This window comes from Podarcis filfolensis (genome assembly GCF_964270895.1).
Source record: "Podarcis filfolensis genome assembly, chromosome: 6".
In the NCBI taxonomy this organism is placed as follows: Eukaryota; Metazoa; Chordata; class Lepidosauria; order Squamata; family Lacertidae; genus Podarcis; species Podarcis filfolensis.
This window is the reverse complement of record NC_139609.1, coordinates 37097302-37118096: the sequence shown is the minus strand read 5'-3', so window position 1 is coordinate 37118096 and position 20795 is coordinate 37097302. Positions and strand designations below refer to the sequence as shown.

At 38.8% G+C, this 20795-nt stretch overlaps 1 protein-coding gene across 15 annotated transcripts in view; it reads left to right on the top strand.

Annotated features, from left to right (window-relative positions):
- LRRC7 (leucine rich repeat containing 7) overlaps positions 1-20795 on the top strand; it is a 194600-nt gene that overhangs the window by 101472 nt on the left and 72333 nt on the right. For 14 of the 15 annotated variants that reach the window (XM_083620903.1, XM_083620895.1, XM_083620905.1 and 11 more), the window contains 6 exons: positions 5497-5560; positions 6247-6321; positions 8498-8642; positions 9869-9941; positions 16215-16344; positions 18855-18970. In XM_083620903.1, the coding sequence (XP_083477029.1) occupies positions 5497-5560; positions 6247-6321; positions 8498-8642; positions 9869-9941; positions 16215-16344; positions 18855-18970 (603 nt within the window). Of the gene's footprint in view, positions 1-5496; positions 5561-6246; positions 6322-8497; positions 8643-9868; positions 9942-16214; positions 16345-18854; positions 18971-20795 lie in introns of those variants that run through there. The other variant, XR_014549706.1, reaches the window with a different exon arrangement.

Here is a 20795-nt window from a genome sequence, read left to right as displayed (position 1 = left end):
CATCTTACTTGGTCATTGGTGAAACTTACATATTGCATCTCATACTGCACATACAGATAATGGAGGTAGGAGACAGGCTATCATAGACAGTAAATTGTGTTCCATAGTGGCACTGTCATTGTGCATTGCCAGCTACATGGTGTGCATATCTCAATATCAACATTCTTTGTTGGACAAGGCATCCTCCTTTTCTGGTTATCTTCCAAACAATGGAGGTGAACACGTCTCAGTTTTGTAACAGGAAGCAAACAGCAAATCCACACTCCTGACTGTATGTCAGAAACATTGACAAAAGCATCCATGGACATGCTTAGGTGCACTTCTCTGGACTGACATAGGATGCTAGAACTATGATTCAAAACTTACCATGGCTTAGGCCTTTTTTTGGAAAAGGCAGTTGATGCCTTGGATAGAGGACAAAAACTCTGCAAGACAGCTTGTGATACGGATTTGACAACACAACAGTATACAAGTTTTGCTTTGGTCAAGGTTTGCTTTGGCACAGGACCTCTTCCAGTCATCCTACCTCCCTAGCTACAGAGGCTTCCCAGCAGACCTCTTTGTACTTTGAAAAGCTTCTCAGTTGGGAAGTCATTCAAGTGACATAAAACATCAGACTCTTCCAGATATCAGCTTTGACTTTCTCTTCATCATTTTTCTCTTCATCATTTTGCCAGTGTTTAGCAAGTAGCTAAGGGTGTTTTTTTGGTTGTTTGGTCTTCCCTCATTACTGACCAGTGGCTGCTTACCCTAGTGTTTGACTTTCTTCCTCAAGACAGAGTCTTTCACTTTATCCCCACCTCTCCTCCTTTAGAGGTATTGATACTCATCTAAATGGCAGCAGTGGAACAAGTACCCAGACATCAAAGATTGTACTAAATGTTTTTAGGGGAGATGGGGAATCTCTGTCTGAAATTTCAAGAGGTAGGTACATTCATTTGACATTCCTTCCTTGCATTCATTGATCCATTGCATCCCCTGAAACGTGTGCAGAGGAGGGTGAAGGGTCTGGAAACCAAGCCTTCTGAGGAGCAGTTGAGGGAGCTGGGTATGTTTAGCCCATGGATAAGAGAATTCTGAGAGATATGATAGCCATCTTAAAATATTTGAAGGGCTGTTACATGGAAGATGAGCAAGCTTGACCACTCCAACTTTAGACCAATTGGCCAACTATCTTGCCACAATGCTGAGTCTTCTTGACATCTTGGAACTCTGTGTAAATGTGGGGAAATCCTGTTTGGTATTAATGCACTGGCCTGAATTCATCAGAGCACTTTCCATCAACATACATTCTTATCTTTCGCATGGAAGAGAAAGAATATTCTTATGTTTTCAGCTATGGCTGACCATAGTACTGAACAGCTTGCAGTCCAAATTCTGTTTTTCAGTTATTTTGCTTCAACTCAGGGCTAACCCATTTGCTTTGAGCTTCTTACTACTTTTGATTATGGCACTTCATATTTAAGCTGCCTTTCCTGGTTACTATTGCTTCAGCTCAAAGGGTTACTACATCAGCTTTCTATGTTCATCTGGTACTACAGACTTGATGTTTGATCCAGAATGGATGCTCTTCTGGAAGGGCTGTGCTGAACCCAGAGCTTTCTAGGCAGCTCCCCAGCCTTTGGTATGTTAGTTTGCTATTCATATAGCCTGCTCTTGCTCACTTTTTTTGTATAGCCGCTGCGCGCAATCCATTAGGAATTGAGCAGGAAAGTGGGGGCCATGCCCTTTTGAGTGTGCACACACTGGGATAAGCAGCCTGCCAATACACTAACCAAGTTCAAGAAATCTGAAAAACAAGTCTGCACAGTCACAAAACCTATATGTCTCTGCACAGATCACTAATTGAAGAGCTACAGTTACAGATAAGCAAACTTTCTGAGTACCTCCTGGCTGTGTGTGTGCTTGTGTGTTAATGTCAATTTTTAACAAACTCTTTGCCTCCTAATATCCTTCTCTACCTGATGTGGGATTATTCTTCTTGGGTTGAAATCAAGATACATTACATCTCCCTGATCCACTGAGCTTGAAACTCTTTCAAAAATGGAAATAAGATTAGGCTGGTATGACTTGTTTTTGAGAAAGATGTGCTAGTTCTTAGTAATCACAGCATCCTTTTTTGAGTGTACACCTTTCCTTGCATCAGTGTCAAGCTGACTAGTTGGTAGTTGCCTGGGTTTCCCCCTTTTTAAAGTTGGGGACCACATTTGCCTGCCTCCCGTCCCCAGGGACCTCACCTATTCTCAAAGAATTCTCAAAGATTATAGACAGAGGCTCTGATATTACATCTGCAAGTTCCTTTAGTATCCTCAGATGTATTTAATCAGACCCCGGAGATTTGAATTCATTTAAAGTAACTAGGTGTTCCCTTACTGCCTCTTCTCTTTTCTTGGGCATGATTTATTAGATTATCACCAGGTTGGGCACTGTTTTCTTGTTATTTTCACGCTTTGTCATCACTACTGCTGCCAACATCTCACCGTTCAACAGTATGTTATTTCTTCTACAAACATAAGTATGAGAGAAACTTACTTTCAGCAACTTCCACGTTGCTTTCTGCCTCCAGCAAAAGCCAGCTGTCATAGAATGAGTAGATGGCCAGTGCTGTGAACTATCCCCACTCCTGTGCAATCGTGATCATCTTCCCATGAAGTCTTGCGATCCCTGAATCCATACATATGCATGCTCATTACTGCCTCTTCTATGGCACTGATTCTATATCCCATTTCAAAGAGCAAGGCCAGCATTTGGTTGCATTAGTATAGTGGTAGTTATTACTTACATGCATGCCTTATGTAAGGCTGTTCCATAGTGTTCCTGAATTTCTATAACATAAAAATGGTTAGAAGGTTCAAAAGGTTGTAAGCCGAGGGGTAAGCAGTTACCAAACCATTTTGCAATTATAAATGACAAATGGAGTATAAACCCCAGATTAATTATTTAAGGCAAAGAAATGCCTAGCTCAAGCCATGCTACCATTGAATTTAAGTCTCAACTTGACAGCAACACACAAGGCTTTCAAAATAATGAAATGAAATGGCAGAAGTAGAAAGAGAAATAGCACTCGTATAACAAATTTCAGTTGATATATTGCAGGCACAAATCCAAAATTGTTAATAATGAAGCATTCAGGTTTTATTCATTCTGTAGGTTATAACAGAGGAAGCTGACAAGATACTTGGAGAAATTTGACTGACAGTTTGCTTGTCACTTGCCTGCCCCTCATGCTTAGTTAAGGCTAGCCATAAGATTCTTGTTGGTCTGTTTTTAGCTGTGGTAATTGCCTCGGAGAAGGAACTTAACATTTAAGGAGCAGAACTTTATTAATTTTTCTAAGCTTTCAAAGAAATAAAAAATATTGTTCTGTGCTGTCGCTTGAACAATGGAAAGTTCAAGACTCTTTTTTACAGCATCAGTTTCCTTTTTGAAGAAGGTACCCAAGAGGCATATGATATTTTTGTTTTCTGTTTGTTATTTACAATTATGGGCAGATTATACATTACTCTAGAAATGTACTTGGGCAAGCAGAACTGGATTCATTAAATGTATCAGTCTTATATAAAAAAACAGTACCCTTGAAACTCAAAAATGTTTTCCCCCCTCAAGCCAGTCATTGTCCGTTAATTAGTATCCGTTGTTATTGATGAAACTATTACTAAACAAAAGACAGTATGGCTCACAAATTCCTTCATGATTTATTTTTAGTATTCACAAAGGGGGAAGTATTAACGCTGCAACATTGTTTGTGTCTCTTCTCTGTACTATTTATAAATACTGAATAATTTGCAAAATACGTTTTCAAAATATAATGACTATATAAGTTGAGTACAGAGGGATCAATGTGATATCATAGCTAACAATAGATTTTTCAACTCATTAAGGATGAAACTAAATTTGGGGGCAACCCATAAATGCAATGTTCCAAAAAAAAAAGCGCTAATCCTGTGAAAATGTATTTTATAAGGTGTAGCTTATTCCTTTAAGGGAGGCATACATCTACAATGCTTGGTTAATAAGAAATATAAACAAACTGAGATTACCCAGTCAAACCCGATTAGTAAATTTTTAGATGGTTGCTTACAGACAAGCATTTGTTGTGGGATTGTTATCACTCACACATGCAAATTTTTCACAGCACTCATATGAAACTTGCTAATTGGCAAACCAATGTCTGATGTTGTGTAATTTGTTTAGTGGCCATCACATGAGAGATGAAACTGATGAGCTTCAAGGTGAAATGTGAAGAAGCTCCTTGTAGGTTTTACCTTTAGCAATTGTTCTATTGCATACATCTTCATCAAAAATAATAATTTTGATATCACTTTATTCTGGTGTTGCATCAAACTGCTACCAGCTTTCTGTTGTTTTTATGCTTTTATTGTCTGTGTAGTGTGCATTACATTGCTTATAAACTTTGGGTAGTTTAATGCCTAGGTACTTGGGTTTAATTCGCTTATCATTGTTATCTTTAATGAATGCCTGACTTGTTGTTATTGTTTTCATGTTACCTGACAGTTGCTTGACTGGCTGGGTCAAAGCAATATGTGAAATTGTGCCTCTCCGCCTCTTTACTCCAAATCACAGTGTGCCAGGCCACTGAAGGGTGGTGACAAAGATAACTTTCACTTGGCAGAATTCTTTTTATAAGAATGCCATGCTGGATCAGACCAAAGGCCCATCTAGTCCAGCATCCTATTTTCACATAGGCCAATAAGATGAGAAACTTGCAAAGAGAGCCTGAGTACAACACCCTTCTCCACTCTTAGGATTTCCACCAAGTAGTGATAGAACATGGCCTTTATAGGACTCTTAAATAAAAGCTAATATACTGTTCATTTGAGAAACTTATTCCATTTGCAGATGTTTTGCAACATGCACTCTGATCCAGCATTTCCTTGTAAGTGCTGGAGCTAGATTGTGCATATGAACCCTCCTACCCACAAGGGCTTTCCATCTTCAGAACTGAATCTTCCATTTAAATAAATTGGGACCATCCTGTATGCCTTGGAGTGCTAATCAGGCTCCTAACTGTAACTATGGAGACTTCTTGCTTACGTTATGTAAGTAAGTTGGTAGTTATACAATTTTTAGAAGACATCTGAAGACAGCCCTCTATAAGTTTTTAATGTTTTATGTTTCATTGTGTTCTTATATCTGTTGGAAGCCGCCAAAGCGGCTGGAACAGTCACATGGGTGGCATACAAATAAATAATAAGAATATTAAAACTGATTAAAGTCAGCTTTAGGGAGATTCATTTATCATAGTTTATTGTAGACGTTGCTGTTCATATATTGAAATAAAAATGAATTGCTTCATTAATTATAAACAGTGTGACAAAAATGTTTGTTGTCCTGTCTAATATGTTCTTTATTCTATCCAATATGCGCTGTCTACCTCTAAAATTTAATGTAACAGCACATGCAACCTTTGCCACTGTGTATAGTATAATTGCAGTAAAATTGTAACATTACTGTATTATCTTTTGTTTTTTACAGGTCAATGCACAAACTGACACAGCTAGAGAGGCTTGACCTAGGCAATAATGAATTTTCTGAGTTGGTAAGAAAAACCTGTTTTAAAAAGCATAACAAAACATGTATGTTCAGTAGTGTTCAGTATATCAATGCAATTTTCCTCAATTCCCACAATGAGAATCCTGCTGCATGCAGAAACGAGTAACTCTACTATTTTGCTTTCCATACATGTAAAAGCTGCATAGGATCCTGCTTTGCATTGGTAATAAAAGGAATTCATGATGAAATATTTTATGTCCACAGACAGGGATAATAATGAGGGTGTACAAATAGTAAGTCTCTTATTTATGGCACATGATACTCTGGATTGTGTGACATTATGGGGAAGGGTTGATAGATATGTAGGATCTTGCTTCAGAGACCAGCAGCATCACAGAAGCTGTGAGAATAAAAGCCTTAACTCCTAATACCTGACAGTTCAGAGTTTCTGAAATACTAAATCAGCCATTGCATCTCTGTGCTGCTGCTTCTCAGTGTTAGTTGATCCATCCTGGTAGATGGATTTAGACCAAACCACACTCAGAAATGTGACTTGTAATATTTAACATAATCATCACTTATAAATACAACCTTAAAGAAAATGATGAAGTAATCAGAATAAAGAACTATAGTTCTATTCTGATTTTGTTTGCAAAAGGTAATCATTTGGAAATAATCAAAATATCATTTGGTTTGCATAAATGTTATATTTATAAAATATTTTTTTTACAGCCTGAGGTTCTGGAACAAGTTCAAAATCTAAAGGAATTATGGATGGACAATAATTCACTTCAAACACTGCCTGGGGTATGGATATTGTATACATTCATGTGTTGTTTAGTTTCATTTCTTGTTAACATAGGGAGATGCAACACTGAACATGTTTTTGGACAAGGATACTAACATAATGTTGCATAGTAATGTGTAAATTATAAACTTAAATTGATTTGTTCTGACACTACACAACTCTGCAAAATTTCAGCTACGTATATATTTCTGTTATATTGAAACATATTTGAAAGATGTTATTTCTTTCAGAGAGCCTTATTGCTGCTTATATATGAACAAATTTTAAAAAATATTTCTGTAGCATGCCTCATGGATTTCACTACTGAAGGATGTCTAGCTAACAAAGCATCTGCTAATCTGACTCTCATTGCTGCTATTTCTGAACAACTAGATCTGATACAAATAACTTAGATACCATATAATAATATTTCTAATCATTCTTCTGTGTGGAACAAGAGAATGCACTCCAGCAGCTTGTGAGACACCATCTCAACAAGAGATGAATGCTGCTTATAGACATGCTAGTTGCAGATCACACACATCTAGAGTGGTTTTGGGGATGACAGCCAGATGAGTATATGGTAACTTCTGCGTTCATATGGTAACGCAGGATCATGATGTCTAAAGGGTGAAGTTGTTCTAGGAAATAGTACAGTGAGAATGTGTAGCCCCCTTGGATCTCTGGTCCTAAGTAAAGCGCGCACACACACACTGGGGGCCCTGCCCCCTGGACTCATGGTTTATCTCTATTTTGCCTCCTCTTGTAATAGTTTTTCCTGTCTTCAGCTGTCAGTTTATTGAGTTTGGCATGAAATAAATCACTATAGTGTGAATCCAGCAGCACCTAACCCCAGAAGAAAGGCACTTCTGCTTATGTCCATTCTCCCCTTGAGCTTCAGCCCCCTCCCCAACATATCCAGTGCTGTTCTGGAGGGGCCCCTTTTTTGTAAGCTGAAGCAGGAAGAAGGAAGTAGGGAAGCTATAATCTGTGAATGGAACTCTGATCTGTGTTCTTAGGCTCCAACTCAATGATTTTAAGGGAATTTTAATATAAGAATTCTAGTTCAAGCACACAGAGTAAATCATCTTAAGGCAAGTTTCTGTGCTGTGACTTGAACAGAGGGTAGTGTTTTCTGTACAGCTTTTGCCTAGCCTATAGCATGTAGAAGTCCATTTAAATACTACAGTATATGCTACAAAAATGCCTTTGGGTAACAACATTGCTACTTCAGCTCAATATAAGAGCACTCTAGTTCAATTGGCAATGTGATTTAGTGCTTGTAGAACTTTTTCAAACCCTTTAAATGTATTTATACATATCCAAAGTAAGTGCTGGATTCTGTTTCACATATTCATATCTGTTTGATGATTAGCAGTGTCAGAGTCGACAGCGCTTACCATTTGTTGTGTAGTGCTCAGGTAATTCCAATTCAACAACTGAAATTCATGAAAGGATCATGCGCAGGAATGGTGCAATTTAGTAAAGGATCCGTATGCAACATCCTTATTTTCTGCATTAAGACACTGAAATATTCTTACATTTAAGAACTATTCAGATGTATATTTATAAATAGCACTAATGGTTTTCATTGATATTTTGAGAGCCGCCTAAAGTCTGTGAAATAGGTGAGACAAGTATCTGAGTTGCCTTTAAGGGCAGCTCTATGTAGAGCACATTGCAGTAATCCAATCTGGAAGTTATGGGGTTGAGAAATATTGGGGATGAGGGGTCTGTGTGTCTTCCATATCCATTCTAGACACCCCTTTCGGTTTGTTAGCTCACTGCTCTGAACTCACCTTTATTGGTTAAGCACAGGTAGTAGGGTGAATTGGAATATGGGAGGTATGTGTAGGCCTTCCAATTCCTTGCAACAATCTGTGCCACAGACTCTGTGGATGCACTTAACCCAAAAATTGCTCTGTTCGGATCTTATCTTGTGTGAGTCATTGGGAAGAATCAAACCTCACCATTTAAGTAGTGATCATTGTTTCAGTATCTTTAGATACAAGTTTAGAACAGTGGTTTTTCTAGTGTACTTGACCAATGAAACATCAGACCAGATCACTTTTGCTTCTGTAATCACCATTACCTATCTGTTAACTTTAATTTCTAAATATTATTGCTGTTAACCATTGGTGCTTGCTACGAAATGTAAATCTAACCAACAACCTATTCTTATGTGATGTCATCAAGCCTATAGGAAGGTTAAAGCAGCTGGTGTACTTGGATATGTCAAAAAATAGGATAGAAAGTATAGATATGGACATATCAGGATGTGAAGCCCTGGAAGATCTACTGTTGTCATCCAACATGCTACAACAACTGCCAGATTCTATAGGTAAAGAAAGAAATGTTGGCTAAATGTGTGGTTATGTGTGAGAGGTTGTTGCTAAGAAAATGGGTTTTTGTTAATAGATGCTGGTTTGGATTCAAGGGTCCGTTTCTTCTGAATCAAGATTAAGATTTATCTGCCTCCCCTATCATTCATTATCCTGTAATTATTATTAGCAACTTTATCTCTAAAATAACATACTGTTTTTATGTTAAGAGTTAAGAATTATATGAAGAATACAGGTATAACATTTTGAAGTTTTACTTCATAATACAGAAAAGTGTTCCTGATGACATTGCCTTGCATCACAGTTTTATGTGTAGAAACTCATCTTTGAATATGAGGTGCAATTATTTTTTAATGCTAGAATATGTCCACAGGTGCATTTTTAACTATAATACATGTGTTAGGGAGGTGTGTCTGTAATTTAGCTTCCTGCTATGAAGAAATACTCTGGAATGGCTTTTCCCACATTACATAAAATTCATGTCCTCAGGCACAAGTGTGAAACTTCATGTGCAAAAATACAAAATAGCAATCCACTGTTAAACTGCATGACTTGTATCAAGTGCTAGTTCTACTCAGAGTAGACCCACTGAAATTAATGAACATGGCTGACTTGGGCATATTAATTTCAGTGGTTCATATTTAACTAAACTGTTGCACGAGGAAAAGCCAGTGCAAGGATTCATGCTAGCACAATAAGAATTTCCCCCTCTCCCCCCTATCTTACACCACCACCAAATCTAGTCTGGAGGGGTTAGAACCCCCCAGAATAGATTTAGGGGGCTTTGTGGGGAGGAGAGGAGAAAAAGTTCCATGGCACCAATAAAATCCTTGTTGCTGATGGAGTCTTAGCTACCAATGCAATAGGTCTACGAAGAGTAGAACTTAGTTAAATTCAACCCTGTGGTTTTTGCAATTAGAAGATACTGCGTTTGCAAATTTAGGGATCACATGAGAAAATATGTTTGAAACAGCTGCGTAGCCAGCTCTGGAAGAGGATTCTTTTGAACTGACCGGGAATCCTTTATTTCAAAAATGCTATTCATTATTCCATTTATTTTGTTACTTCTGCTGAAACTGGCCTCAGAATAGGCACTATGACCGCTAGTATTGAGAGCTGAAAAAGGGGTGTACTTCACAGTAAAAAAAATAATTATAGGGGGGAAATATGCTGTTTTCAATATCTAACACATCTCTGTCTCTCTGTCTCTCTCTTTCTCTTTCAGGGCTCTTGAAAAGGCTTACAACTCTAAAAGTAGATGACAATCAACTCACAATTCTCCCCAATGCCATTGGAAAGTAAGTGGTGGAATTTTATAGATTTGATGTATTTAGCAATAAGATTGTTTTCAAGACAAATGTGTATTTTCTGTCTAAGGAGGAAATGGACGCTTAACCCTTCCTGGGTGGGCACCTGTTGCGGTCTCTCATGCTTGGCCGCCATATGTCCAGGTGGCCGTTAGGGGAGTTCCCTCTGGCAACCTGGACATCTGGCTTGAGTTCCCGCTGGCTGCTGCATCTCAAATGGGCCAATCAGTGGCCTCCCATGGGGTGTGTGCCTCGCCAACTGGTAGCACATTGGCTGTACATGTGCCCTCACAGCTGGTGAGTCATAAAAGCTGGGGGCACTGAGGAAATAGCTTTTAGCTTATACCAGGATGTTGTCTTGCCTGAGTTTTATCTGAACATCTCAGAATGATCTTTCCACATCCTGCACATCCATCATGACTTAGCCTTCTACATTGATAGGACAGCTGTGTTTCAACATGATCCTTTTCTTTCCCATGTGTTCTGAGGGCTCTAGAAAGACTCTCCCTATGTTGACTCAGGTCCTCTCATGTTGTTTTCTGTAAGCTATAAATTTTGCTGTGGACTGGCATAGCTCCCAGTACCAATGGGAGTCCACATCTGCTTTTACAAGAGCCACGGCCTTTCAAAGAGTATTTCCAGCTTCTTTTGCAGGCATAATTGTTTGTCAGGCATAATGCTATGGATATTTAAGCTTGGGCAGGTACCTCTTTTTGATGGGCTGTGTTGAGCTCAGCAATTACTAGTCAGTACTTGCCCCACCTTAGGGTAAATTAGCTTGCTATTCTACCATGTGTGAAACTGCACAAAGACCCCAAAGAAAAGCAGGTTGTTTGCCTGCAACTTTAGTTCCTGTGGTCATATGTTCACTCAAACAACCCACCCTTTTTCACACCTGCTGTCACTCAAGTGTTTCCTTAAATAATTGCCATCCGTTAGTATCTGAGAGGGAATGTAGGAACTACACCCCTTGAACGTGTGCTTTGGGCAGATTTCCTGCCAAAATGTTTATCAGAAGGTTTCAGACTTCGCACAGGTACAGAACTCCATGTATGTGCCTGCACAAATGACTACTCAAGGAGCTACAGTTTAAGATAAGCAACCTGTTTTTCTTTAAGTATCATTGATTTCGTTTGAAGAACTGAGCACATGCTTAACTCTCTTCTGTTAAGATCGATGGGAATTACAAGTGCTTAACTTGAGCTGTGCTATGTTCATGGTGTTCTTTTCTGTTATACAAAATTTTGAAATGCTTTCCAAATACAATGCCTGCTTTTTGTGGGACATGTGGGGGATAACTTCACAGCCTACTCCTTACAGCTTCATTGCCTTGTGTAGTGAGAAATAAACAGACAAGGGCATAACAGCAGCTACATGTTCTGGTAAATAAACTGTTACTTTCTTGATCTAGTTCCATTGTAGCATAGGGAAGGAATCACTGTAGCACTCTTAAACCTTAACTCTGCTCCTTAATTATAAAGTTGGATCAGTTTTTTAAATTGAAAGTGTAAAAATAATATAAAATTCAAAGACTATCAAGATTCTTTTAAATTTCCCTTGCTAAGTGGAGTTACAGAATAATTTTAACAACTAAGTATAAAACAATAAGTGTTTTGTAGAATCATATTTATTTATAAATAATAGCTTTGGTAGCATTTTCCAGATGTTTAGCAAGAGCTTGATGAGCGGTAATAAAAAACAGATACATAAATTACTACTTTATTCAGATGATAGCTTTGGCAGACAGTGTTTTGTTCTATTTTTATCATTTGTTTAGCTGATGAGAGTTTTGTGAGAACTCCAGTAAATGTATGTTGCATCATGTAAAGTGTCATATATGAATATTTTTTTTATATGATTCAGTTTGGACTGTGCAGAAATTGTTGCAATAAGAACCTTGCTTTTCAGTGATGTGCAAGTTAAAATGTTAAAGATTTTTGTTGGTGTTTGATTTAAATTTGCAATGGAAATTTTTCCACAAGGTTTCTCTTTTATGAAATGATTATTTAAATTCACAGAAGGATGGGACAATTTAAATAATAGGGTGGGGGAGGTCTCAATGAGTCACAGGTGCAAGCTCATGAGTGCCACCATCCACAACTGTCTTCCACACATTTGCAAACCAGTTTTTTAAAGAATTTTTAGGTATTTTCTGAAGCTTTGCTCTGTTAGCTGTTACTGCAGCAGCATGGGATCCAGCCACAGAAAAGTGGCAACCAGGCTACAGAAATCATGTATAATGGGATCTAATAGGCTTTTTTCCTTCTCTCTCTTTTATTATCTATATTTATTGATACTTGTCAATAAATATACTGCACTTGACCATTAGTAGGACACGCTGTGTTTCCTTCCTTGCAGATGTGCTCATCTTCAAAGTATCTTAACTAGACCTAAAGCTTCTTACCATTTTGAAATGATGCTTGCAAATTTTTGTCTTTATACTGAATCTTTTATATGAGATCCATATAATTTTAGAATCTTGATGACCATGGCTGGCATAAATATAGCAATTAGCATTTACATCTCATAATTTGTCAATTTACAATGACCAGTTTGTTTCATTCTCATTTTGCAATTGAGAGGTTATTACATCATCCTAAGTCCTTATAACATTTTTCATATTTGAGAGACATATTCAGCTGTACAAATAGGATTTTCCTCCTCTTTAGCCCCGCAGTTCTCGGTGCGGGAGGGGCAGGTGCAGCGGCTGAAGGAGAAAGTGAATGCTGTTGCATCCACAGACACGATATTAGATTGCTCCCTTAATGCTTACGTAGTGATTGATTTTGTGATAGCACTTTGCTTCAATCCTTAATGCCTTTGATCTGAGCAATACATGTTTCTTCATTTACACAGAAGCACATATAAAGTTGCTTTATACTGAGTTATACCATTGGTCCATCTATCCCAGTATTGTCTACTCTGATTGTTGATGGCTTTCACAGCGGTCTTTCTCAGTCCTGCTACCTGAGATCCTTGAACTGAAGGTGCCAGGGATTGAATTCAGCATTTGGTTAGTGTGGATACGTTTGAAACACAACATTTTCCCTCTTCCATATATTCTGTATTGCCATTCTAGGGACTGGTGGCAGCTGAAAGGGAATTGCAATAAATGATAACGTTTCTTGTCTGGTTGTAGCATCACTGAAGGTGCAGCATGATCATTTTGCCAGGTGGTCTACTAAAGCACAGTCACCTATGTCTACATCTTCTGTCAGCGCAAGCCTAAAGTGGATCTGGGCCAAGTTGTCTGAATGCTGCCTTTAGAAATGATCACTTCCTCTGGCTTAAATTACAGCTTGGCAGCCGCAAGCATATAATGAAAAGCCTAACAAAGCTTTCAGCTGTTCTCTTTCCAACCCACTTCATGAATCACTGTGCAGTTCTCAAGAGGATGACACACTTCAGTCCTCCGGGCTAGTGTGGTCTAGTAGCTAGTTGCAGGGGAGATGTGTGGGGAACCAGATGGACTGTGGGTTGTGGAGCAGCTGTTTTTAGATTTGTTCGTCTGAAGAATGTCGAAGTAAATAACTGAAGGCTGTATTGGGCACTTGCTATTTTACTGTTGCCAATAAATTTATGGGGGAAAGCTTTGATCTTGGTCATTTGTAAAATATAATACTTCTGTTAATGAGAAGTCAGTGTGTACCCCCTTCCCTCCTGTCCTGGGTAGTTGGTAGCCAGTATTATACCTGCTACACAACCATAACATTATGGTAGTTCAGGATTTATTGAAACAGTTTCTTTTTAATTCAGTCAAGCTTTCAATAGAGAGTGCCACTTATCAGGCTGTTCTAGCAGTTAAATTCACAGAATTATTGCAGAATTATTTTGTAGGATTATGGAAACTTATTTATTTATTTTCATGTTTATCTTACCCTGCATCAAATCAAGTGACCACAAGGGTGGAACACATCAATTATTAAAAACAACATCAATAAAAAAACTGAGAACAGTATACAATTCATAAATATTATAACTGCTCTCTCCAAGTATCAGTGGCTGAGTACCCCACATCATTAAAAATCTGGATAAAGAGGTAAGTTTTAACTTGGTGCTGAAATCCAACCAGTGTAGACACCAACCTAAATTCAAGGTGGAGGGCATTCCACAACTTTCCACAGGTCTCTTCACAAGTCTCAGATGTATGAACCCCACTTGGTGATGGAATAGTGAGTATAGCATCTCCAGCAGGCAGGATAATATAGGATGAGGTGCTCCTTCAGGTAACTTAACCCTAAAATTTTCAGAGCATTAGAAGTCAACATTAAAACCTTGAAATAAGCACAGTAGCATATTGGCAGACTGTACAAACTCTTCAGAACTGGTGTTATATGAACTAAACTGGCTGAACCACTCAGCACTCTTGCCATGGTGGTCTTCCCCTGCTACAACTTCTGAACCATTTTCAAGGGCAAAGCCCCACATAGAATATGTTAGAGTAATCTAACTTGGAAGTTACCAGACTGTAGGAGCCTGCTGCCAGGCTATCACCGTCTAAGAATGGCTGTAGCTGGCAAGCAAACTGCAGCTACTAATAGGTGTTCCAAGACACGTGAAGCCAAGGGCACCTCCAGATGCCATCAGAAGGAGTGCAGCTCCCTCCAGAATATGCCATCTATCCAGCTCTTGAACACAAGAATCTCCTGTCAACAGGATTGCTATCTTGTCAGGATTCAGCTTCAGTTTTGGCTGTCATCTAACCCATTACTGCTTCCAGACATCCGTCCAACAACTGCACAACCTCTCCTGACTCAGATGATATGTAGAGACAGTGATTGGTATCAGTGTATTTATGGAATAATACTCCAAGCGCAGTGGGCCTCAACCTATGCTCACTTTACTGACACAATCGCAATCTTAGGTGCATGGCCGATAAATAAGTAAATAAATGGTGAGCTGGGAAAACCCACCATGGAAAGAGTTTTAAAGCCCTCCATCTCACTTACTAGGCTTTGGGAGGGAGCTTGAAGGGTTGTGAGATGCTTTCAGAGCCCTCCTGCCTCCTTCCCAGATACCTTGCTTACTGTGCATTGGGAATGAGGTATAAAAGCTCTGGGAATGTCCCAAGAGCCTAGTAAGTGAGACGGAGGGCAAATCCAACTCTGGACAGGTGGGGTGGGGGGCGTGCACCAGGGGTTGGGGGAGGGGTTCCTGGCTTTACGCAATGGCAAGAGCTTTTTGATCCATCTGTCTTGCTTACCTGGCTCTGGGAGCATCCCAAGGCTTGTGCGGTAAGTGAGGCAGAGGGCAAGGCCCGCTCCAGACAAGTTGAGAGTGGTTCCGGGGAATCCTGGCTTTACACAATTTTGCCTTTGCATGTGGACTTTTAGAACTGAACCTTCATGTAAGTGGCAGGTCCACTGTACCTTGAAGAACACTCAGAATGGCTGTAACATCTATTTAAACAGCGTGGGGGACAGTATGGAATTGTCTTGGTGCCATTCTCTGGAAACAGCCCTGTAGGTAGAAGTTGAACCTCTGTTTCACCATGTTTCTGACTTCCAGCTACAGAACTGATTCAGAAGGAAACAGTGGTCAGTGCCATCAAAAGCCACCAATAAGTCTAGGAGACTTAGCAGGGTTGCATTCCCCTAGTACAGGTCAGCCAGATCAACCAAGGTTATTTCAGTACTAAAACTGGGCCTGAAGCCAGACTGAAATTGGTCTAGACAATCCCTTGTAAAATATGTATTACTTAAGTAATACTGGAAAGTGTTTCTGGCGTTTTATTACAGCACATTTATTGTCAGTATAAGACTCAGTTGCTAGCATTTCTACTTAAAGATTCATGGTTAAGATATCTCTTGATAGGGCCTGTTTATGCATGATAAAATTGCATATGTCTATTTTGCTTCATATGCAAATGGGAGGAGACCAATACACACATCTGCCGTAATTACATGTGGTAAGAACTTTCTGCCAATCATATACACGTGACAAAATATACATGGGTGTTTGCCATATACTACTGCATAAATGCTCTCCTGTGGCTTTATTATTAGTTAGTGTTGACAGTAGTGCCCTAGATGGACCATTCCTCTGCTTCAACTAGAAAGCATTTCCAAATATAATTCCATTATGTCCTTCAAATGCATATTTTGTACTGCAGCTCAAAAATGTGTAAGATACTTATATTTTTGTCATTTGAAAGTCTTATGTTTGCATAGTTTGCAGATCTGGAATGTTAAGATTTAGATATTAAAAACCCCAAGTGATTGATGGCTTTGTGACATAGACTAACAAATGTACTTAACGTTTCAGTTTATCTTTATTAGAGGAATTCGACTGCAGCTGTAATGAACTAGAGTCTCTACCTCCCACCATTGGCTACTTGCACAGTCTGCGGACACTAGCTGTAGATGAAAATTTCCTGCCTGAACTGCCTAGAGAAGTAAGGATATATTATGAAATATGATTACTTGAAAATTTCCCTGTCTTTATCCAGAATAAATTTACACTGAAGGCACTATTACCAAATCAGAGTTTGGTCTCAATACAAAAGGGCAATATTCACATAAAAATGATGAATTTCAAACATTTTTAATTTCTAAAGTTTTGTATCAGCTTGTAAATGTTACATCATACTTTGAAAATAGGGCAGTTTGGAAGTTAACAATCCAGTACAACCATTAGGTAACAATTTATTTCTTCAGGGAGCAGTGCCCACAAGGAGGAGTCAATATGCTGGCCACTCCTTTGCCGCAATGCTTTCTGTACACATGTCTACTCTTTCTTACTGAGGATGCTTCCAACACATTCAGGAGCTTCAGGCTGATGTCATTCTCGGTGTACCATCTTCATTCTCAGAACTGTTGTATGAAGACATGACAAACCAAGTAGACTGGGACCCTATGGTTACAATTTTTCATCTTCATGCGAGCCTTTCCTAACTGAGAGCTTGGAAATGGAACAGCAGTGGTTTTATCAGTTTGGTGCAGCTGAGGTTGTTAGACATAATGCCCAAAATTGATTAACTTGTCTGCAAGATGGTATCTAGTAACTGGTTCTACTAGAATACACAGGTGATTTCCTTACACGGTGTAATGGTGTGGGAACAGACCTTCTAAAGGCAAGCCTTTCAGTGTTTGAGTTTATTTAAACTGGGGTTAAAAAACCCCCAGACATTTTTGGAAATTGCCTTGTCTTCAAGGGTGTTTGGTTTCTAAAGTGTTGATTCACTTAATGCTATAGTGGGTCAAAGGTTTCCAATTTGGAATCATAATGCAGTTCTCATTGGTCAATATGTTGAGAATATGCTTTTTCCTCTCAAGAGTTTGAGATTATCAGTATTGGGATTCATTCCGATATAAAGGGTTGAGTACATTATAAAAGAATAAAAGGCATATCCACTCCCAATTGGTGCCAACTTGTTACCCTTAGGTTAGGATTCAAATGATTCTTGCATGTTTATGAGTCTGTTCCTCTTTGGCTTTCTGATTATTGATTGAATATTGTTTTTGTATTTATTTGTTTTGATTTTGCATTGGTTTAAGTCTTTATACCTTGTATGTGAATAGAAATACATTTTATAAATAAATAAAATAAATTATGTTACGCTAGATTTGAAACACCACCTTCACTCAGTTTGTTGCACATTGTCTTCTATCCCTCTGAATAAATTGTCTGTTAGTGTTGTATAAGTTGTAGACAAAATATGCAGGAACAGAGAAATAGTTCCAAAGGGGGCTCTCCATGCAAATATCAAATCTGGGCAAAAGCTGCAAAGTGAAAACGTTCCATCCTAGGGGGAGATGAAGTCAATTTCTCAACCTGTGTTATAATCCAGAGCAGCTGACACTAACGAATCTGGCTTCTAAAAGCATAATTCCAACTCCTGTCAGTCAAAAGTATGGGTTTTGCAGCCAAGGCTAGTGTTCTTTGTCACAATCTTTGCCAGGTTCTTGGTTAAAGCTTTGGTGTGATGGTGATAAAGAACCATTCAATCTAAGCAACAGCAGTTTCTGTAGCTTGAATGCAGGAATACTCATTCAAGGCATTTGCAAAGCAGTGACATGAGTTCAAGCCACACATCTGTTAAACACTATAGATCATTTTTACATTCTTCTCCCACATCACATCACTTCATCAGAAAATGTCTAAAATATACAAGACTCAAGCCTAGCTTCTGCTCACATCCACATTGCATATCTTAAGAAATGGGTGATTGACATGGGAATAAACTGTTTCATGTACCTTGTGGCCTGTATCTTCTCTTGTGACATATGTGGTGGAGTGGTTTTCAAATGGCTTATAATGCATTACATCATAGCTTAGGTGATATCAAGGGAGGCCTTAAGGTGCCACATCTCTGTCCCGACAGACATTTCTGTGAGGCAGTTACTTAGAAAGGCTTGGTAACCTAAGGGAGTAGTTTTCATATAACATAGAGGGAGTAGCATCTAGATGATAAGTGGTGGGTGGGATTTACGTGTACTTAACATTGGGATCTAAGTTTTTCATGGGTAATGAATGCAAAGGTATGTGGTTTGTAAAAGAGGGTTCCATGTCTGCTGCAGGGCTCTATACTTTATGCATTGCTAATGCATGATAATGTGACTACCATGGAGCATGGAGTTTCTTCCATAAATGATCTAAATAGGTCAGATTAGGATGTGTTTAAAAAGGTAAAGGTACCCCTGACCGTTAGGTCCAGTTGCGGATGAGGTTTAGGATGACTTAATTAGGCTAGAGGTCAGACAAAGAGAAAAGCATTCATATTTTCTGGAATTTTTATACTGCTTGGTGCTTTTCCCTTATAGATAAGCATCGAAATCAGCACCAAACAACATGTAAAAAAGCATATATAATAAAGTTATTTTAAAGACGTAACTAAGCTACCTACATAGATGGCAATTCTGGTGACATAGCCCATGCCTTAACAATTGTTTTTGACGCCTACAGATTGGAAGTTGTAAGAATGTAACAGTTATGTCTCTGCGCTCTAACAAACTGGAATTTCTTCCTGATGAGATTGGACAAATGCAGAAACTCAGAGTCTTAAACTTGAGTGACAACAGGTAATGTTTTTATTATTTTAGATTTCTTGCATAATCAGTGCTCTTTTGAACCGAGAACTGTTCAAAACGTATCCTAACATTTTTCTCTTGAAGCATTGCCAGATTATCAGCTGACAGAACAACGTATATGCAGATATGTTAATTTGTTTCATGAGATCCAGACAGCTTTTCTCAAGGAAGCATTTCTCTTTTTCATTAGTTGAACAGCAGCAGTGACATTATTGTTGGCATAAAGTTATTTAGGTGCAGCACAAAGTTTATTAAATAGCACAATACCTTCCACAGGTTTACAAACTGATGGATGTAATTAAAAAGGAGAAGGAACAAGGACATAGTTGCTCTAAACCATGTAGCGTAGAGAGAAAAGAGAAATGTCAAAAACGTTTCTGGTTTAGAAAGCCACAAGAGGCTACTTCATCAAAGGAGGAAGGCAGAGCTAAAACTGGGTTCCTCCCAGTGGAGGTTCTACAAACCTCTGGTGTCCAACTTGCAGAACAGGATGACCTTCTCCTCTGAATGAGAATTACATTTAATTCATAAAGAAGAACGCAAACATTTGATAAATGTTGCAGATAGTCTCTTTTTTTTTGCTTAAATATTTCAGGTCATTTTATGAATAATATGTCATCAACTGACATTTTCCAGAGGCTGCAGTAATTAAAGCCGAAATCCTATGATTCATTTAACTGAAAAGGGTAGCAAAAAAAATTCAACTTCAGCTAATTTAAACATCCCTGTTCTTCTTGTTGGAACTAATTAGAGTTTTCTATATAGCACTTGTTTCCCCCCACATGCAGTCTTTAAAGCACAAAAGTGGGAATAATTTCACAGAATCAGCAAGCTGATATTGTGATTTAATTTTCATTTAGCATGAACCATGTTTGTAAATGTAGTGCCCTAATAGGGTTACGGGGTCTTGAAATCAAACATTCTGGTACTTGGATGGGGCCTGTGTTACATGGAATGTAAAGGGTTAAAAGGTAACTGGCTGCAACCATTGCTCCTCCTGTGATTCAGTGAGTAGGATTTATGGTATGTTTGTGTGTGTTTTTAGCTCTCTACCTGTTCAGTTCTATGTAAGCTGGACTCAGAACTAGTCCTGTTTATTGTTCGCTTCATAAAGCAACTGTCTTTCTGTCCCCTTGGAGTCTGCTGTAGTGCATGGTTAACAGGAAGGTATGCAACTGAATAAGTAGATACATAAAGAGGGACCCAGTTAAGAATATTTCGTGGTTCCTGTTTCTGCTGACATCCCAGCCCAAGGGTTATGCCAGAAATACAGTTTCCAAGAAGCTGGTGTGTCAGGACAATGTGCACCACAACTGGAGAAAATGGAAGCAGAGCTCTGAAGTATAAAGCGTTTCTAGTGGAGCAGATATAAAGGACAGCAGGTTCCAAACTGCCCTATTTCTGCATGTTGTTACAGAAGAGGCTAGGGAGGGTGTCAGAATGAGATTTATGATGGACACAAGGGAAAAGCATTAATCCCAGTGTCACAGATTTAAAGATGCTTGCCCTGCGGTGAGAGGACACTTTCATAGGAGACTGCTAAGCTTGCCCTCATGTTTGAGCACATATCCAGCATAACAATGAACGCTATTCCTAAAAAAGCACAAGCCTTTATAATTCTTTTGTCAATGCATGCTAGTGTGAAAGTGATTCATAAGGATTTTATTCTGGTAGCAGTCAAAAGTGAGACATTTAGCAGCTGGAAGACATTTGCAGGGTTTCCTTGCAGCAGTGGTGTTCTTGGGTTTGGAATACTGCCTTAGCTAAAAACTTAACACATAACAATAGATTAGGTAGGGTGTGTGTGTGTGTGTGT